Source organism: Crotalus tigris, unplaced genomic scaffold (assembly GCF_016545835.1).
Source record: "Crotalus tigris isolate CLP2741 ecotype Arizona unplaced genomic scaffold, ASM1654583v1 scf7180000019147.1630427, whole genome shotgun sequence".
NCBI classification, from domain to species: domain Eukaryota; kingdom Metazoa; phylum Chordata; class Lepidosauria; order Squamata; family Viperidae; genus Crotalus; species Crotalus tigris.
In genome coordinates, this window is record NW_024097401.1 from 1,247,342 (window position 1) to 1,267,384 (window position 20,043).

Below are 20,043 nucleotides of genomic sequence, written 5' to 3' on the forward strand. Positions count from 1 at the left end.
GACATAAGGCAGATGTCTTTAGGCCACATTCCTTTCTTACGGAGGGAGGGCGACTCGAGTAATCAGAGCAAATACATCCCCAGCAAGCAGGCAAGCAGCCCCCCTCCCACCAGTATGGCAGACCCTGAAAATGATTACATAAACAACTTAGATAATAAAATAATAAAATGCAAGCAAGTCAAATTAGAGGGATCTGACATGCACCACCCCCTCAGTAGAATGACAAATCCATATGAAAAACAGAAAGAGGGAAGGGGAAAAGAGGAATACATACACATCAGTCAGGCTTATCAGGATAACGAGCATGAAAATGCTTAAGTAGTCTAGGGGCTTTAACGTTTCTTATAAAACCACTCGTTCTGTGAGGCGGGAAGGTCCTTCCAAGCCACGAAATACTGAGTAGAGCCATAGTGTTTGCGAGACTCTAAAATGTCCTTAATTTCAAAATGTTCACCCTCTACCATAATGGGTGGCGGAGGAGGAATGGCCGCAGGCCTAAGTGTGAATGTAATTTCAGGCTTCAACTGCAATGGAAAACTGGGTGGATTTGTCTTAGACTTTCAGGGAGGTCTAGCTCAATTATGACCGGATTGATTTTGCACTTAATAGGAAAGGGACCTATGTATTTTGGCCCTAATTTTTTAGAAGGCTGTAATAATTATAGAAATTTGGTGGAAAGGTAAACTTTGTCCCCTATATGAAAAGGCTTTGGTTCCATCCATTTTTTATCTGCCTGAGCTTTATAGACTGCCTTGGTTTTATCCAGAGCCTTCTTGAGAATAGGCCAAATGTTTTGTAATTGATGTACCCAATCTTTAAGAGAAGGAATGGCAGGCTTGTTAGCAGGCAATTCTGGCATAGGGTTGAAAGTTTGTCCATTAGCTACTTGAAAGGGGGTAAAACCAGTGCTGGAATGCACTGTGTTGTTATAGGCTACTTCAGCAAATGGTAGCAGGTCAGTCCAATTATCCTGCTGATAATTAATAAAACAATGTAGATACTGTTGTAGAACAGAGTTTGTTCGTTCTGTCTCCCCATTTGTTTGAAGATGATGACAGTCCCTGATCAGAACCTAAAAGATCCAAAAAGGCTCTCCAGAACTTAGAAGTGAATTGGACACCCCTGTCTGAAATTATGCGTTGTGGGGCTCCGTGTAGCTGATAAATATGCTGCACAAACAATTTAGCCAACATTTTTGCAGTCAGGATCTTTTGACATGAGATGAAATGGGCTTGTTTTGAAAATAAGTCGGTAACGACCCAAATGACACTGTTTCCGGCAGTTCCACAATAAAATCCATAGAGATCTCACTCCAGGGTGCTGAAGGGCTTGCGACTGGCTGCAGGAGCCCTGGCATTTTTACTTGCCTCCTTTTAGCTGCCGCACACCTGGCAACATAATTTCAATGTCCTTTTTTAAGGAAGGCCACCAAAATTGTCTTTTTAGTAATTGAAGGGTGTTTATGAACCCGAAATGCCCCAACTTTGAATCGTGACAAGACTGCATAATTTTCAGCTTCAGGGCAGCTGGGACATACAGTTTTCCGCCAACCCATCTTTCACCGAACAAAGGTTTCCATGGCCCCAAAAACCACTCGTCCTTCTCTAGTGCTTTTTTAAATTCTGCCACTGTTGCATTGTCTGGGTGCCCTTAGTCTGCACTCTGGTAGTGACCAGCTGCCAATTGTTGTGGTGAAAACAAAGATTTAACTACCCCTGACTTTACGCTGGTGTATTGCGGCATTCTCAACAAGGCATCTGCCAGGAAATTTTTTCCCTGCTGGCGGAAGACAAGGGATGAACTCGATCGAACATGGGTAAGAGCTACTATTAAGGCCTATCTTGTGGTGATTCATGCGGTGAAGTGTAAATGCTTTTCCACACTATTTGCGTCTGCAGATAACCAATGACCCTCTTTAAGGCAAGCTGTCTCCTAGAGAAGAAGGAGACTGAGGTCCACCTGAAGGGGTGCACTGAGAAATTTGTGGATTTTCTGGAAGACAAAATAGCTCAACTTCATTCCCAGTTAGATGCCAGTGTGGTTGCTGGACTGGCGGAGGCCCGAGGCAGGTTCTTGCACTGTTATCTGGGAAAAGTTTGAACCTGTTGCTCCTATGGGAGTGGACAGGATCCTATGGAGTACGTGCACAAGCATCTGTGTTTTAGACCCATGTCCTTCCTGGCTTATGAAAGCTTCCCCGGAGATGATAGGCAGGTAGACTCTGGCGGTGATTAATGCTCCCCTACAGGAGGGGATAGTCCTCCAGCTCTTTAAGGAGGCTGTGGTCTGCCCTCTTCTCAAGAAGCCATCGCTGGATTCCACCGTTGGATAATTTTCAATCTGTCTCCAATCTTCCCTTTATGGGGAAGGTTGTTGAGAAGGTGGTTGTGATGACCCGGGGCACGGCACAGAGGCAACACAGTCAGCTGACAGTTCAAACCGCCCCTTTATCCCATGTTTCTGGCAAGTCCCAGAGCAAAGTGAAGACACACACCTCCAGCAGCCTCTGACTGCAAGTAGTTCAGCACAAAGCTGTGAGCACAACAGCTGCCAAAACAAGAAATCCAGCAGGGCAAGGGACTAAATCAATGAGTCCAGGAAGCAAATTCAAAGGCAATTAAAGCAAGCAATAAAGCAAGAAATCCAGGAAACGTCCAACATCGGCAACAGCACACAAAACCCTCCATGAATTCAGCGTTTGTTCCTGACAAATGCCCCTCCCCACAGCACTCCTTAAGTCTCAGTCCCCAGGTGTGCCTTGTGATGAGGGGCAGGGCACTCTCCTGAGTAGGCGAGTCAGTCTGCGTTGTTACCTTCTCTACATTCTCCGTGCTTGAGGATCAGGAGGGGGCAAGTCCTTGCTCATTGCCTGAGCTGTCTCTCATGTTCACTGCTTAGCCTCTCTTGGTCATCCTGCCCGTTCCTCCTTGCCTACAAGCCGTCCCAATCCTGAAAGGCCCTGGCCTGCCTCTCCCCATATTCCTCTGAAACCAACTATGCCTTCCCCTCCATCTCCGTCGGCTCCAGTTCCAGCTCATCATCTTCCCCAGAGCCAGGCTACAGTGGGGGCATGACCATAGTTGAGTGGCAGCTCCAGAGGTTTCTAGATGAAATGGATTATCTAGACCCCTACCAGTCAGGATTCAGACCTGGATATGGGAAACGGCATTGGTTGCACTTTTTGATGATCTCTGGTAGGAGCGGGATGGGAGTAGCGCATCCATCCTTGCTTTACTTGACGTCTCAGTGGCTTTTGATACCATCGTCTATGATATCCTGGATGGCTCAGGGGTTGGTAAGGAGGGTCTCTGTGCTGTCCTGGTTCACTTCCTTCCTTTGTGGCCGCTCTCAGTATTAATAAGGCAAGAGATCCAGCCCTCACTCACTGCTTTGCAAGGTTCTGCAGAGCTCGGTACACTCTCTGCGCCTATTCAATATCTACATGAAGCCATTGAGTGAATTCATTTGTCACCATGGACCAAGATATCATCAATATGCTGATGATACTCAGCTGTACATCTGAGCCCATGGTGAGTTAAGTGATGCCGTGGCCTCCCTCTTGCAGTGCCTGGAGGCTGTTAGAGGCTGGATGGATGGGGAGTAATGGGTTGAAACTGAACCATGGCAAGACTGAGTGGCTTTACATGGGACTGCCCCTGAAAAGCATCTGAAAGCTCCAATTGGTGCAAAATGCAGCAGCCCACATGGTTTTGTGCAGACCTTGGTGTACACATGTATCACCTCTCCTGTGGGAGCTGTATTGGCTGCCAATTTGCTTCTGGGTACAATTCAAGGTGCTGGCTGTCACCTTTAAAGCCCTTTATGGCTTGGAACCAGGTTATCTGAGAGACCATCTCTTGCCGGTTACATCTACTGACCCACTAGAGCAGGGAGGCAAGGAGTGTTATGGGTCCTGTCCCCTAGGGAGATACATCTGGTGGGACCCAGAAAAAGGGCCTTCTCCGTGGTGGCTCCCTCTCTCTGGAACATCATCCATCTGGAAATTAGACTGGCCCCCACTCGAACACTCTCAGAAGGCCCTGAAGACATGGTTCTGCCAGTGGGCCTGGGGAACCCAGAATGGGATGGAGCCCATTGGTTAGTATGACTGTGTTGTTGCCATGGTGGAAGGGTGGGGGTTATTATTTTATTATTTGTATATTTTATTTTTATTTCTTTTATATTGTGCTTTCATGTCCTGTAAGCCGCCTTGAGTTGCCATGTATGAGTACGTGGCAATATCAATTGTCTAAATAAATAAATAAACAACTTCTTTCTGGGCATCATTTCTTTGGTTTACTGAAAAATGAAGTGTCTGAGGTAAAAAAAAAATCAATTCGAAGTAATTTCACACAAGCAAAGCAAGACATTTTTGCACAGAAAAGGCAAAATGATTCGGAAGTGTCTAATCTATACAAAACAACAAAGTACTCAATAATAAATCTATAATTGTGTGAAAAATAATAGTCCAAATAATTTCATTAAAAACTCTTGAGATGGGTAGCTATACAATTCTATGAAATGGGCAACTGTGATTACTTGAGTAAATATCAAGATGGTGAATGACTGGACAATACAATCAGCAAATATATTTGTTTCACTAGCTAATCCCTAGGTAAGTCTCTTTGCATTAGAAAAAAGGTTATGAAAGGGGAATTGCTATTTTCTTGGAAATATCTTCCTTGTTATTTTATTGATACTTTGCCCCAAAACAATCCGAGGAAGATTGTGCTAATAGACAGCATTGTCCCACAGTCACTTGAGCCTGGTCCTAGCCCAAATACTCCACCACACCAACACAAGAACTTTTTTTTTTTGTAGAAAATGCTTGGGAGTTTTAAAATGAGCATTGTAGTTTTTCCTGTTTATTGATTTCCATCTCTGAAGAACAATACCACCTTTTAATTTATAAGGGTGAAGAAATCCAGATCGGATTGCATTTTAAATTTACCTTTATTTTAAAATATGTCAAATGGCCTTTCCCCATTGTGCGTTTCTTTATACACAGACACATGCACACACACAAATATACACTCAAACATAATCATACACAATCCAACAGATTAAAAAGAAACAACTATTTTTAAAGCATTATACTTTTTCAAGAAAACTATTCAGGCAAATTTTAAAATGTAATCGGCCCTGCGACTAGCACTCAATTTATTAACATCAAAACATAACTTTTAAAGAAAAAATATAATTTATGAGTATAAATTAACACTTTTTAGGGATCACCCATTTTGAGTAGTTTAAGGGGATGCTGGAGTAGCAACCCCCCCCCCCAAATATGAGGAATTAGTTCCATAGCATCTACCCACTTCTCATTTTGCTGCTCCTGAGATAAGTTACAATAAGGTCAAGTAACAGGAAGCTACAGAAGATGAGCATGACTTCCTTCAACTCTTCCCACTATACATTCTTGCTACAGTAGGCTGCAGTTTTGTTGTTCATGGTTAACATCTATGGATTTTGATTTGTACATTTCTGGCCTCTGAAAAGTTCAGGAATTCTGGTGAATAAATATGGGGATGAGATAAAGCAGGGGTTCTCAATCTTGGCAACTTCAAGACTTGTGGACTTCAACTCCCAGAATTCTGGCTTGTGACAGTAGAAGTATGATTCAGAGGCACATGTACTACTTTTGTAAGCCCAATGAAATTGAAAACAATGAAAAAAAATGTTTGTCTGGATCATCCTAGAAACAAATTGGAAGTTGTTGCCTGGGTGTGGCTGAGGATGAGAGAAACCATTTGTCCAATTCACTGGATTACTTCTATTCAGTTGCAGGCTTAATTTTTCTAAAAGTTAGGAGTTGTTGCATACAAATAGTGCTTGTTGCTTATGCAATAATCACATGTGGATGAGATGCTCAGGGCATTTTTCTTGTTTATTTTTGGGAATTTAAGTCATTGGAAAATGAAATGAGCCAGACCCCATGTGTGTTTATAATAGCAATAGCACTTAAAACTCATATACCACTTCATAGTGCTTTACAGCATTCTCTAAGTAGAGTTAGTGTATTGCCCCCAACTAATCTGGATCCTGATTTTACTGACCTCAGAAGAATGGAAGGCTGAATCCACCTTGAGCCGGTCAGGATCGAACTCCTGGCAGTCGGCAGAGTCAGCTTGCAATACTGCATTCTAACCACTGCACCACCACAGCTCCTGCTCACTAGAAAATGAAATTGCACAGGGAAATGAAATATAATCCACCAACCTATTGGTTTTATTCATTTAAATAAGCGTCCTGCAAAATTATTATATCACCTAGTGGTTTTGTTCCAAATGTGGTGACTTGTTGTCAATTTTCTCCAAATACCATTGCTCTTTTGATAACAAATTGACAGCTTCTATTTCAGTCATGGTAGCCAGAGATACTTAGGAGCACATCTATATATTTCTTTGTCCTAGATCTCCCACATAACTCATGGTATGTCTGCACATACATTTCCTTCCCATGCTATTAAATTACTTTTGGCAATTTTTTGTTACGATATGCTATTTTTTTTTAAAAGGAAACCGAACGTTTTACCCAGGGCATTTCATGACAAGCATTTATGCAATATACATACAGTAAATCCAAACCTGGTGCTTCAAGTACAGAATCTAGACTTCCTTATGTAAGCACGAGTCAGTTGTATAAAGCACAAAATTGCAATAATAAATTATGAGCAGTGTCAACCATTTCCCTGGGTATCTTTGTTATATCACCGGATAAGAATTCAAAGGTTGGCAAAAAAAAAAAAGTTCCTCTGTCTTAAATTTCAGTGAGGAAAAATATATACTTTACAAAAACGATAGTAAAAAGATTTGTAACAGTATTATAAATACATCTTTCTGGAACTCATCTGCAGGGGGAACTTTGTTCAGCTAATAGTTCATAATTAGCAGTGGAGGTTCTCATACTGGCCTATCCACAGCATACTGACACGGGCTGAGACTGGATGCTGCCGTCTGCACTCCTGGGTAGGTGAAGTTGGCATGCTGTTTTGCCTTCAATCGCAAGCTAGCCAGACTAGAGTTGCAGGTATCCCTATACATGTAAGGACTGGCTGTGGATGCGTAGGGACAGGTAGTGGATGGAACGGCAGAGTTAAGACCAGGGCCATTAAGATTGTTAAGGCTTGGGCCTGGCACACCATTCACAGTTGAAGAGACCATTGAGGAAGGTACAGACATAGATCCTATAGAACTGGATGTTGAAAACATGGGCTGGGAAGAAATGGCATTGACATTCATGGAGTTGAAGAACGGGAAGCTCTTTGTTGACAGAGTGCTGGCAGTAAGTCCTTTGGTAGCCCAGTTATTATAGGAATAACTACCATACATCTCATCGTAAGGTTGCATCAGTCCATTGAACTGAGCTCCAAAACTATTCTTACAAAGTTCTGCCTGTTGATTTCTTTCCCGCTTCCTCCATTTGGCTCTGCGGTTCTTAAACCATACCTGTAAAAAAGCGATATAGTTCTTGTTATAAAGTTATACGGGGCGATATTTATTTATTTGTTTGTTTGTTTGTTTGTAAAATTTATATGCCGCCCAATCCCTAGGGACTCAGGGCGGCGTACAAAATTAAAACAACAAGTATAACAATTAAAAATGAATACATTCACACAGCATGTCCCAATCGAATCCCGGCCCCCCCGAGAACATCAACCCCAGGCCTGCCGGAACAGGAGAGTTTTAATTGCTTTCTTGAAGGCCGGCAAGGTGGGAGTAGTTCGAATCTCGGGGGGAAGTTGATTCCACCACGTCGGAGCCACCACAGAAAAGGCCCTTCCCCGAGGGCCCGCCGGCCGACATTGTCTGGCCGACGGGACCTGAAGGAGGCCCAATCTGAGGGACCTCACCGGTCTCTGGGAACTATGCGGCAGTATGCAGTCCTGTAAGTAACCTGGTCCTAAGCCATGAAGGGCTTTAAAGGTGACAACCAACACCTTGAATTGCGTCCGGAGACCCACAGAAAGCCAGATATGTTTGCTTTAGATATTTCTGGCCTTAGAGGCAAAGAACAAAGTAGATGTCAAAGTCTAGAAGAATTGGTGTTATTCATAAAAGGAGAATCACACCGCCGATTTATGCATATTTTATGAAAGTAAGCAATCAAAAAGCAGACAGATCTACATGTTCCTCGCAGGTTTGTAGTTCACTCTTAAAAATCATCTCCTATTTTTCAGATTACTGCCTAAACTTGAACTGAGCATATGGATCTGCTGTTACTCTACCTGTTCTGACTTTCAAAATTGATTTAGTAGCTCCTCCGCTATTAATTATCACTACTCCCAAGAGCTACTCAGATCAGATCCTATATTTCCTCAGCATGCATGGTCCCCATTAGTTATAAGAAGTGATTAAGTAAAGGTTGTTGGTGTCATTTGATTAGGGTAAGAAGAACTTGAAGAATGAGCCTGCTGGAAAAAAGAAAAGAATTTCATGTTGGGAATAATCAGTTAAAAAAATATTATTTTTGAGTTTCTGAAACTTTTTTTTTATTTATAATGGATTTGGATAGATGTGGTTTACGTGATTCCAGATATCTGTGGTTACCAGTAGTGTGTTTTTCTTTTTTTAAAATGTATAGTGTAGCACAGGTCAAAGATAGATTCTTTTCTTTTAATTCTGGCTATTTTGATTCTGTTTTATTTTGAATATATTAAAAGTATTTTATACCATAAGTGGGACAAACATATGGTTTGTGAATGAGTACTAAGCATGTAATGTTGCATGCTTAGTACTCATTCACAAACCATATGTTTGTCCCACTTATGGTATAAAATACTTTTAATATATTCACAGTTTTATCAATCCAAAAGAAGGATTGGGAAAAGGGGAGCTACTGTTTGTATCATATTTGTGAGCTTCCTAGAGATACCGTGTTTCCCCCAAAATAAGACCTGGTCTTATTTTTTATTTTTTTTTCCTCCAAAAGAACTTTTTTTCAACTAGATGCGGTTGAACAGCATCAGCTACTACAGCATTTGAAAATTGTTGGTAAGCAGATAATTAGCATGTAGTTTCCCCTTTTGTGCTGGATCTTTCGTTATCAGGTAGGCTTTGTACGTTTTTTCAGATGTTACCCACTCTTCAATTTCACCTTCTTGCAGTATGTTGTTCAACTGCTTGACAATGCCTGGGTGTAGACTATTCATATACTTCAACCAAAATCAACACACTTCATCTATTGCTGACCAGTTCTTGATCTTCCTTGCCTTTTTCTCCACCATTTCTGCTTTATTACAAGTTCTTTCATTCTGTCTTTTTTAAAAATTCTTAATCACCTCCTTTTTACCAAGGTGAATTTTTGTTATATTTCTTTGAGTTATCCCTCATCTTTGCCCAAAACTGCAGGTTTTTTTCTCAGGTGCTGACTGATTCACTCCAATCTCTCCATTGATGAATTGGTAGAAACATTTCTGATTGGATTGGAATTGGAGATTCTGCCTATAATTTGCAATTTAAGCTTTGTTTCTGCTGATCTATAACTGTTATTTGCTGCTTTATTATTTCCAGTGCTTCCTTGATCTTCCTTGTTTTTAACTAGTATTTCCTTATTGGGTATTCTTTAGTCTTCTTGTTCTTCAGCTTCTTTTGTTTCATTTCTTCTAGCTCACTAGCATCTGATCTCATCTTCCATTTTGATGGTGCACTCTTTGACTTTTTTTCTGCTTTGCTGATTTTGCGTCCCAGGTATTTACTTATAACTGCAGCTGTACTGTACATTAGTTGGTTTATTTCTTGTAGTGAGCTAGTCCTTATATTTGAAATTACAGTTTTGGCATCTTTTAAGAATCTAGACCAGGGGTAGTCAACCTTGGCTTTTATGACTCGTGGACTTTAACTCCCAGAATTCCTGAGCCAGCACAGCTGAGGGGAAAGAGAGGAGTTTCCAAGCTGAGCCATGGCTAGCTCAGGAATTCTGGGAGTTGAAGTCCACGAGTCATAAAAGAGCCAAGGTTGACTACCCCTGGTCTAGACAATTCACCATGGCCAACTTGCCACAGGACAATTAATCATGGCCACATCACCTCAGGACAGCTTGCTGAAGGACAATTCAATGCTCTATTAATCATTTCATTCAGTTACTTTTAGTATTGGTGGCCATGTTTTTGTCAACATTATTCCAATTCTTATTCTAATTTCTGGATTGACTTTATTATTGTTGGTTATGGTTCCGTTGAAATTAATTTAACTTTTATACTTTTGTATTTGTTGAATTGACTGGTGAGTTGTCCCATGGCAAATTGGCCATAGAGAACTGTCCTGTGGCAAGTTGGTTGTGTTAAGTTGGCCACAACAAGTTGTCCCATTCTGTCTTTTAATGCTTCTGCTAGCTGTTTCTTTGGAACAAGTTTAAATGCAGGCAACCTTATTCTGTTATTTTTGTGCTGTTCTAGGTGCTCAGCAATTCTTTTTTTTAATTATTCTACTTCTTTAGATAGATGGCTTTTTTATTTCAGAGGCGGAGGAGAGGGTGCCTGATTTCCAATGAAAACAATTCTACAGCTATACTGGCTTCCTCTATTATCAACTCCCCCTGGTTTGCCTTTATAGTCTTAGTTACTTCTGGCAAGGCTTTGATTTCTTTGCCTTGAGTAGATCTTTGCAGTTCTTCCAGTTCCATTTCTATGAACACTTTATTTCATATTATAAATTGATGTTGATCTGCTTATTATTATTATTCATAATGTTGCTGTTAGTTGCGAAGTCATGTCCGACCCATCACAATCCCATGGACAACGTTCCTCCAGGCCTTCGTCTCCTCTATCATCTTCTGGAGTCCATTGAAGCTCATGCCTACTGCTTCAGTGACTCCATCCAGCCACCTCATTCTCTGTCGTCCCCTTCTTCTATTGCCCTCCATCTTTCTCAGGATCAGGCTCTTCTCCAGTGAGTCCTTCCTTCTCATTAGGATCAACTTCAGGATCTGGCCTTCTAAAGAGCAGTCGGGGTTGATCTCTTCTAGGACTGACCATTTGAACGCCTTGCAGTCCAAGGGACTCGCAGGAGTCTTCTCCAACTCCATAGTTCAAAGGCCTTAATTCATTGGCGCTCATTATTCATAATGCTATTAGTTAAAATAGCATTCTTAAATTATTGCAATATAATGTTTGGGAGTTGATAAACAATCTGTTAACTTCATGAAGTGGTCAAGGAACTGAAGAGTTTGAGAACCACAGCTCTAAAGTAATTGTTGCTACCTCACAAAAAAGGGAGAGAGAGAAAAGATGAGATAAGAGATGAAGAGATTAACTGACTGAAATCTTAGGGAAGGTGATACGTTACTGAATTTGTTTGTATTTGTCCAGAAGGGAGAAGTCATTTCCTTATATATCTTTTTTATTTTTTTTTCCTCTCTGCATTTATTCTTTATTTTTCTTAAGTTTATGTTAATTATCTTTGACTTTTTAAACTTCAAAAAATTATTATTATTTTTTTGACAAGGCACACTTTATAGAAAATTCTTTTAGTTGCATTTTGGGGAAAGGAATTTCCCTAGCTACATTTTCTAACTTGAGTTCACTGTAAGAGTAATTGTGACAATGTCCCTGTTTTTTAAAAAGGGAACCTATGATGCTTCATTCAAATCTTAGGAATATATTCTTTAGATCAGTGGTTCTCAACCTTTCTAATGCCGCGACCCCATAATACAGTTCCCCATGTTGTGGTGACCCCCCAACCACTTATACATTACCAGGTGCCAGGGGCGTGGCCAAAGAAAAGGGGGGAAAATGGCGGACAGCCTTGTTTGGCGACCCCCGTGAAATGGTCGTTCGACACCAAATGGGGTCCCGACCCACAGGTTGAGAACCACTGCTTTAGATAAACTTTAATTGCCCTACTTTGTCAAAAAGGGAAGAAGGCACACAGATATAGTCCCATGCACAGGCTTATTCTGCTCTCTGGCTTTTATTCAGCCTTCTCCTTCACATTCTGGTCCTTTTCAAGGAAATTACAAAGAAAATAATTATACCCGAACTCTGGCTTCCGTCAAGTTGGTCCAGACAGCAATCTCCTCTCGGGTACTCATGTCTGGATACCGATTCCTTTGAAAAGTGGCTTCCAGCTCCTGGAGTTGCTGGCTGGTAAAATGAGTTCTCTGCCTACGTTGCTTCTTTCTCAGGGAGCCATCCTCAGGAGTGGTATCGTCAGGCTGATTCTGCTGTGACTTTTCTGTGTTTATGGAAGCAAAACCAAGGAATCCATCACAGATCTTCACAGTAGCTCAAGACAGTAATTTTTCCTGCATAAACATTCCGACCAATAATGAAAGTGATATTATTAAAGGATGACCTCTTTGTGTTCAATTGCTCAACACATACACAAATCATTTGCTTGAGCTGAAGACAATACTGCAGGTATGCCGCTGCCCCTATACCAGTGGTGGGGAACCTATGGCACGGGTGCCAGAGGCGGCACTCAGAGTGCTCTCTGTGGGCATGCGCGCCGTCGCCCCAGTCCTAGGCCTTCATCTGGGTTTTATAAAACCTTTTCGCTTTAGGCCTCCGCCGCCGTGTGCAAAAAAAAAAAAAGGTTCAGTCAATTTCAACTTCTCGCGGGAAAAAAAAGGATCTTGCAAAGTTGGAATTGATTGAACTTTTTAGTCCCACCCAATGTTACCTCCGCAGCCACGCCCACCCAATGGGCCACACCCACCTGGCACCCGACAATGCATAAGTGGGTTTTGGTTTGCAGTTTGGGCACTCGGTCTCTAAAAGGTTCGCCATCACTGCCCTATACGGTTTATCACAAAGGACAAGGCACATGGTGGCCGTGCAGAACAGGGACTCTCTCTTTCATTTCTCGTTCTAAATTCTTCTATTTCTTAGTGATCCTATATGCTTTTGACAGAAGCCAAACCCAATTTGAGGAACATTACTGATTAAACATTGTGGATTGCGTAGGGACTAGGCAGCCTAGATCCACTGGCATTTCACGATTTGGAAAAATATTTTTTTCTTTTAACAATCATGCAATCGGGAAAAAATATATCTATCTGAAGAAGTAAATTACATGTTCATGAATATATTGAATCTTTTCTGATTCCTGATTTTTCTGAATGTCTCACATGAGGAAGTGGGTATTATTTTATTTTTTGCTTTAAATAAAAACAGGGAGGAGAATCATATGTGTAATGGAATATTGGATGACCTTGGGGGATAAGGGGAAAAGATGCTGGGCAGGAAGAAATCAGATAAGAGCCAAGAGCCCCAGTGGCTTTAAGAGTCAGAGATAGCAGCCTAGGAAGGATCCACCCTAATGCAGTGGTGGCGAACCTATGGCACACGTACCAGAGGCAGCACTCGGAGCCCTCTCTGTAGGCACATGTGCCGTTGCCCCAACGTTGCCTCCTCCCGTGACCCCACCAACAGTCCCCCTGGAGGAGAGTCGCCCCCGAGCGTGGCCCACACAGAGCAGCGCAGCCAAGGACATGGCAGCCAGGCAGCGTAGACAAGACTCGGCCTTCACACCCCATCGCGCACAGCTGATACTGCGGGGCGCAGGCAGAGGGCATGGCCGCAATGGTGCTGCTGAGCTGCCTGGGCAATCTGCAACAGGCTCTGGAGGTGGTGAGTGGCCCTGTGGGCATGCGGGGTGGAGGTGGGGCCAGTTTTTGGGCACTCGGTCTCTAAAAGGTTCGCCATCACTGCCCTAATGGATCAGAGGATTAAAAGTGGCAGTAGGAAGCTTGCATCTTCAGACTTTCAAGACTCTTGTTATTGTAGTCTTACAATAAAGCAGAATGAGCTCTTTTAGTTGTGTTTCCTACTTGGTTTACCTGGGAGAGCTGACAATATGCCGCACCTTCCAACCCAGAATTTGAAAACTAGTGAGATTTTTTTTTTTTAAAAAATGGAACATCTGCAGAATAGGAACTTCATTTTTCTCTCTAAATATTGTTTTGTTGTTCACTTGGGCCATTTAGAGCTGCCAGCCTTATAGATTTCCAGATACAAGATGGCTGTGAGCACAGCCCCAAAACTAAAAATTTAAAAACACAACCAGTTTCAAGCTGGAAAAAAAAAAGAATTATATAAATACTGCTTCATCCAGAGGCAAACGCTTCTTTATTTGATAGATATAAAACCTCTTTGCTCGTATTGCAATGTATTTGTTTATTATTCCACCTTTACATTTAGGAACTCAAGGTTGTGAATTTGCACCACTGCTGTTTTGGACAGGTCTCTTCTTATAATTAACTTGTATTCAAAGAAACAAATTGATTATATAATTGATCTCAATAATAGTATAAAACCAAATGTCTCTGCATCCAAGCCTGTTCAGCATCATCATCATCACCATCATCTGAACTTATTAGACCTGAATATCTTGAATTTGCAAAAAACCACCCTATTCGGAACTGCCTATATACTCAAATGCTACCTTAACAGCTCTTAGGTCCTTGGTTAGGATTTGAACTAAGTTTTTACCAAGTCCAGACTGTGAACAGAATTGAAAATAATAATGATAACGATAAAAAAAACCAACTGTGGCAAAGGCAAGCAAGGGTGGTGGTACCAATAGAAATAGGCGCCTTAGGTGCAATCCCAAAACAACTGGAGCACCACGTGAACACCATCGGCATTGACAAATTCACCATCAGTCAATTGCAAAAGGTGGCTTTACTTGAACAGCTTCCATCCTGTGATATATCTGTAACATCATCAAACATCCAGATCTATCTATCCCAGCTCCTTGGTAAGGACTTGATAGGTAGACAAAAATGCCAAATCCAGTCTGAACATCTATGTGATGATCAATAATAATAACTACCAGTCCCAGACTATGAATCAAATTTAATAACAACAACAATAATGGTAATAGTAATGATGATGATGATACGGCAAAAATTACTGGGGACAGCAAATTGACTTAAGTTCGTGAAAATGAGCAAGTCATGATCCTGTGGGGTTTTCGGATCCAAAGAGACAGACATCTGGCCCACAACATGCCTGACATCACTACTGTGGAAAAGAAAAAAGTTTGGTTCATTGATATTGCAATACCAGGTGATGCACAAATTAAAGAGAAATAGCTAGAAAAAATAACAAAATATCATGATTTGAGAATTGAAGTTGAGCAACTGTGGAGGAAGAAATAATGGTTGTACCAATAGTAACAGGAGCCCTTGGAGCAATGGCCAAAGGGCTACCTAGACACATGGAAATTTTGAACTTATTAGACCTGAATATCCTGACTTTGCAAAAAAACAAAAAACACTCTACTCAGAACTGCCTATATAATCAGACGCTACCTTAACAGCTCTTAGATCCTAGGTCAGGACTTGAACTGTTAAGTCCCAGACTGTGAATCGAACTGAAGATTAACCATAATAATAATGATAATATAACTTTCTTTGGAACAGCTTACATCCTGCGACAATACCTTTAATATAATTAAATAAAAACATCTGCCTATTCCAGGTGGTTAGGAAGGACAAAAATGCCAATGTCAGGCTATGATCTTTACTGTTTTTAGGACCATCGTAGTGCTTCTAGCTTGCCAACAGTTATGAGAAGATGTTTTGACGAACTGAAGTTTCTTCTCATAACAATTGTTGGAAAATTAATTGGACAATGTGACCTGAACTGTCCGAGAGGGGAGGGAATGTTTCGCTCTTTTAATTATCTGTTTCCCGCCATATTCTCAGAGCTAGCTTTCTTTCTATATTGCCGGTTTGCTAATGTCTAATAAAGTTTACATTAGAGATCGCAATGTCTCTGGTGTTTTGTTTTGTTGGGTTTTTCAGCCGGAATTTGCCAGCCAACCCAGTCTAAACATCTGGCTGGCTATGCACACCAACCACAATACAAAAAGATAATCTGACATCATGGACAGAGGTAAAACTGGTAAGGGAAAATCCAGTGTGTTTTAGGCTAGACAGAGGATAATTACGCAAACATATCCTAGCCTCCCAAACCATCAAACACAACCTCAGGTATTTTTTAATTTAGAAAGGCAGAAAGAAAAAAGCTCTAAATGTTGAGTTTTATATATATAAAGGTTCTGCATTGTTTTATTACCAATCCACAGGTCAGACACAACTGGAGCAATGTATCCACAGATCAGACACAACTGGAGCAATGTATCGCCCCTTTATATGAGCATGTGATATATGCAATGCACATTAAAAAATAGACGGGATTTCAATCACCTAGTCACACCCACCATTTTGATGCTCTTGACAAACACGCATGCACACACTCTTACCCTGCAGACATTCCTGAGTGGGTTAAGATTTCATTCTGTTGCCATAAGGATTATACGTTAGCTGTATAATCTTTTGGGATTATACTGTTTGGAGTCTTCTGCCAAGCCTTAGATTAAAGGTTAACTGATCATGGAACTGTGATTCATGTCTAAGTCCAATAAGTGTGAAGCCTGATAACAGATCACAGGTGTCCCACGAAGAGATTTCTTATTTATTAATTAAATTGGATTGGGGTGCCACTTAAGTCCAGAATGACTCTGCATGATTTACAATTTAAAAACAGAAAATCAATAGAGTAAAGGAAATTTCTGAAGCATTCACACAATCATATTGCATATATGGGGGGTGAGAGGCTCTGGTGGGGTGTCACAGCCATAACCATCCCACAACCTGGGCAAATAGCCACATTTTTAAAGTTTTCCAGAACTTCATTAGGAGATCATTGTAGATTTTAGAAAGAGCCGGCATAGTCATCCTCCACTCAATATCAAGTACGCAGCTGTCGAGGTGGTCAACAGTATTAAGTATCTAGGGGTGCAGATAACTAACAATCTGAATTGGTCTCTCCACGCGTCATCCTTGGTGAAGCGTGCAAACCAGTGTCTACATTTCCTGCGTCGGATGAGGAGAGCACATTTTTCTACTTCTGTCCTGGCCACTTTTTACAGAGGCACAACTGAGAGCATTTTAACAAACTGCTTCACTGTCGAGTTTGGTGGCAGCAGCGCCTCAGATAGAAAGTCCATACAGAGAATGATAAGGACAGCCGAGAAGATCATAGGAAGCTCGCTCCCTGGTACTCAGGATGTTGCTTATAAGCGCTATGTGCTTAGAGCTCAAAGCATTATTACAGACCCCACACACCCACTTCACGGTCTATTTTGTTGCTCCCCTCCGAGAGGAGGTTTCAAAGTATTTCTAGCAGGACTTCCCAATTCTGTAATAGCTTTGTTCCCTATGCCATCCGTCTGGTAAACTCACAAGATTCGTTTTTCTCGCCATGCACATAATCCGAACTAGACTTTCTCCAGCAGGATGACTGTAGAGTCCAAATGGATGGGTTCTATGACGGCCTTCCTGCCTGGCAGACTGGGTAAAAACTTCGGCCACACCCCTTCCTTTGGGCGTGACCCCAGTTTTGACTCAGTCTCGAAGCCTGGTAGAAGTGCGAGAAGCAGCTCTCAGAACAAACTAACTTAACTTAAAAAAAAAAAAAAAAAAAAAAAGGGAATCCCCTCTTCCTCCAGTTGAACGAAAATTTGTCTGGCAGCGGATAGGACTCGAGAGAGGCAGCCGGGATCGGCGGATTCGTGAGTGGGGCGTCAGGGACTAACGGGAGGCTTGGAGCCGGACCGGATCGCTCGCCCGCCGATAACCGGCCCACCGAGCAGCTGTTGGGGCGGGGGTTTCACTACCGGATTGCTCGCCGCTCTCCGGGGCCGCCAAACAGCTGAGCGGTTCGGGCGATAGAACGAGGCGCCGCTCAGCGCCAAACAGCTGAGCCGCGCGGAAAGCGTGATTGGGGCCGATAGAACGAGGCGCCGCTCAGCGCGAAACAGCTGAGCCGCGCGGAAAGCGGCTAAACCGCGGCGCCGCTCGGCATAGACCAGCGGAGCGGCGCGAGAGGCAGAACCAGCGCTAGAAGTGCCTTCTCCTTAGAGGAGAGGCGCGGTCCCTCAGAGTCAAAGATCCGCCATTGTTTGAACCTCGTGGATTCCCGGGCTAACATTAGGAGGCGTGGTTTCTTCCCCATTCGCCATTTTGAGCGAACGGACCTTCCCGCCGTTTTCCCTTGGGGGCGGGGCCATCCGGACTCCATTCCCTTGCAGACAAAGGGGCAGCCCTTAAGCTAAAATCCGGGATTATCGCAAGAAACTGAGACAGGAGGAAGGAAGAGGGAAAAGGAAGAGAACCTTTCTGATCGTGGTCTGCTGCCACAGCCACAGACAGGGGGAGAGAGAGGTATAAACTGCACTTTCTCTGGACTAAGTGAGGAGGTGAGGAGGAGTATTTTTCTCTGACTGTTCCTATAGTGACCTTTAGTCACTGCCTTGCAGGATCTTCTGTCCAAAGACTCCTGTCTGTCCGGCCATTGTTTGTATAGGCAGAGGAGGGCTCAGCCCCAAACATCTGCATCTGGTCTGCATAATTTGCTGTGAATGAGTAAATATACTTCCTGGGTAGATAGCATTGTTTAAAGGTTCTAAAGTGCACCAACTCTGACTGAATTTTCCATATGGGCAGAAATAGGCAGTCCCTCAAATAATCAGCCCCTATTCCACGAAGGGCTTTGTAAGTGGTAACCAGAATTTGGGACCAGCTGTAGCTGCCAAGTGGTCTTCAAGGGCAGCCCCAGCTAGAGGATGTTGGAATAATCCAATTGTAAGATGACTAAGGGCATAAATAATCCAGGAATAGGTGCAACTGACACATTAGACAAAGCTCTCTTCTCCACAACTGATGTTTGCTCTTTAAGCAGGAGCTATGAAACCAAGACAACTGCCAAACTGCACACCGAACTTGAATGGGGGAGTATAATCCATCAAGGCTAAAGTTGGGAAGTCCCCATATCTGGGGTGGGCAAAAATCCACTGTCACTCAGTCTTGGGAGAATTGAACCCAAGTCTGTCCTCCACATCCAGACCTGCACAGTCCTCAGATGCACAACATTGACAGTATCACTTGGCTGTCCCAGGTGGGGATGTACAAATGGGTATCCATCCATCTCTTGATGATATCAAATGTCAAACTGATGGATGACCTCCCTTCATGGTTTTATGTAGCTTAGAGAGAAGAGTTTTTAGGAATTACACAGTTTCCTTTTCTATGCATAATACTGTATTCCCCATATAATACTGAAATTTATTCATCTTGCATGCTTAGGTTAAAAAAAAAAATAGTGGGAGTCACTATATCATATCTGTCCATGTCTGAAGCAGAGATAGGTTGCCTGGAACAGAGATGAACTAAGATGCCTGTTGGCTAGCTATTCCCTAAATTACAGCAGACAATTACAATTGCATGGTGGAGAAAAGATGATGTGAATCCTGGCAAGATTTCAAAGTAGAGGAAAAACTGCAGAGGGAAAATAAACAACAAATTTATCATTCAACATTTCCAGGAATATGTTGGAGAAAGTTTTGTCTTCTTCCATTGGGAAGTAAGCTAGCCTTTTACAGCTACTACATTGTTTTCTGAAGAAAAGGTCAAGGATAATAGTTATCAATATATGGAAGCTCAGATGGAAAGAATATTGAGAAAAAAGGAACAGTTGGGCCAAAGAAGCTGCCAGATTATTTAAGTTTTTGCATACGTTTATGTGTTATATTAATAGATACTTGGGAGTTCCATGAAGAAACAAAGACCTTAAGGGGTTATTAACTGCTTAAGTAAGAAAAGCTGCTAATGGGTTCAACTGCATCAACAAGACTCTGTACTGTATTAGTTTTGCCCTAGTTTTCTTCCAAGATGATGCATATAAGATTCTCTTATCTAATTTTCCCAACAGCAACCCTGATAGGTAGGCCGGGGTGAGAGTGATTAACCCAAACTCACCAATGAGCTTCCAGGGCTCAGGATAAGCTTGAACCTGTTTCTCCCCAGTCCTAGTTCAAGACCTTAGCCACTACATCTCCTTGTAAAGAAGCCTGGTATACCACAAGTTTGTGTCTTCTGTAGAGACAATAAAATAATTTACACATTTAATTTCATTTTGGCTAGCTCATATAGAGCAAAAAGAGGGGACCATGAAGGAAATTGAAGGAACTGAAGTTTACTTAGAAAAAATCTCCACTGGTTCACTGGGAACCGCTAACAAATATCTATAGAATT

The 20,043-nt window shown here is 42.1% G+C and overlaps 1 protein-coding gene across 1 annotated transcript in view; it reads right to left on the bottom strand.

The window, feature by feature from the left end:
- Nucleotides 1-4,314: 4,314 nt before the first annotated feature.
- Nucleotides 4,315-20,043, bottom strand: part of LOC120315531 (pituitary homeobox 3-like) — a 31,532-nt gene continuing 15,803 nt past the window's right edge. Inside the window, exons 3-4 of the mRNA XM_039360016.1 lie at nt 11,974-12,173; nt 4,315-7,448 (exon numbers count right to left, since the gene is read on the bottom strand). Coding sequence (XP_039215950.1) covers nt 6,903-7,448; nt 11,974-12,173 — 746 coding nt within the window. The 3' untranslated portion in view covers nt 4,315-6,902. The remainder of the gene's footprint in view (nt 7,449-11,973; nt 12,174-20,043) is intronic.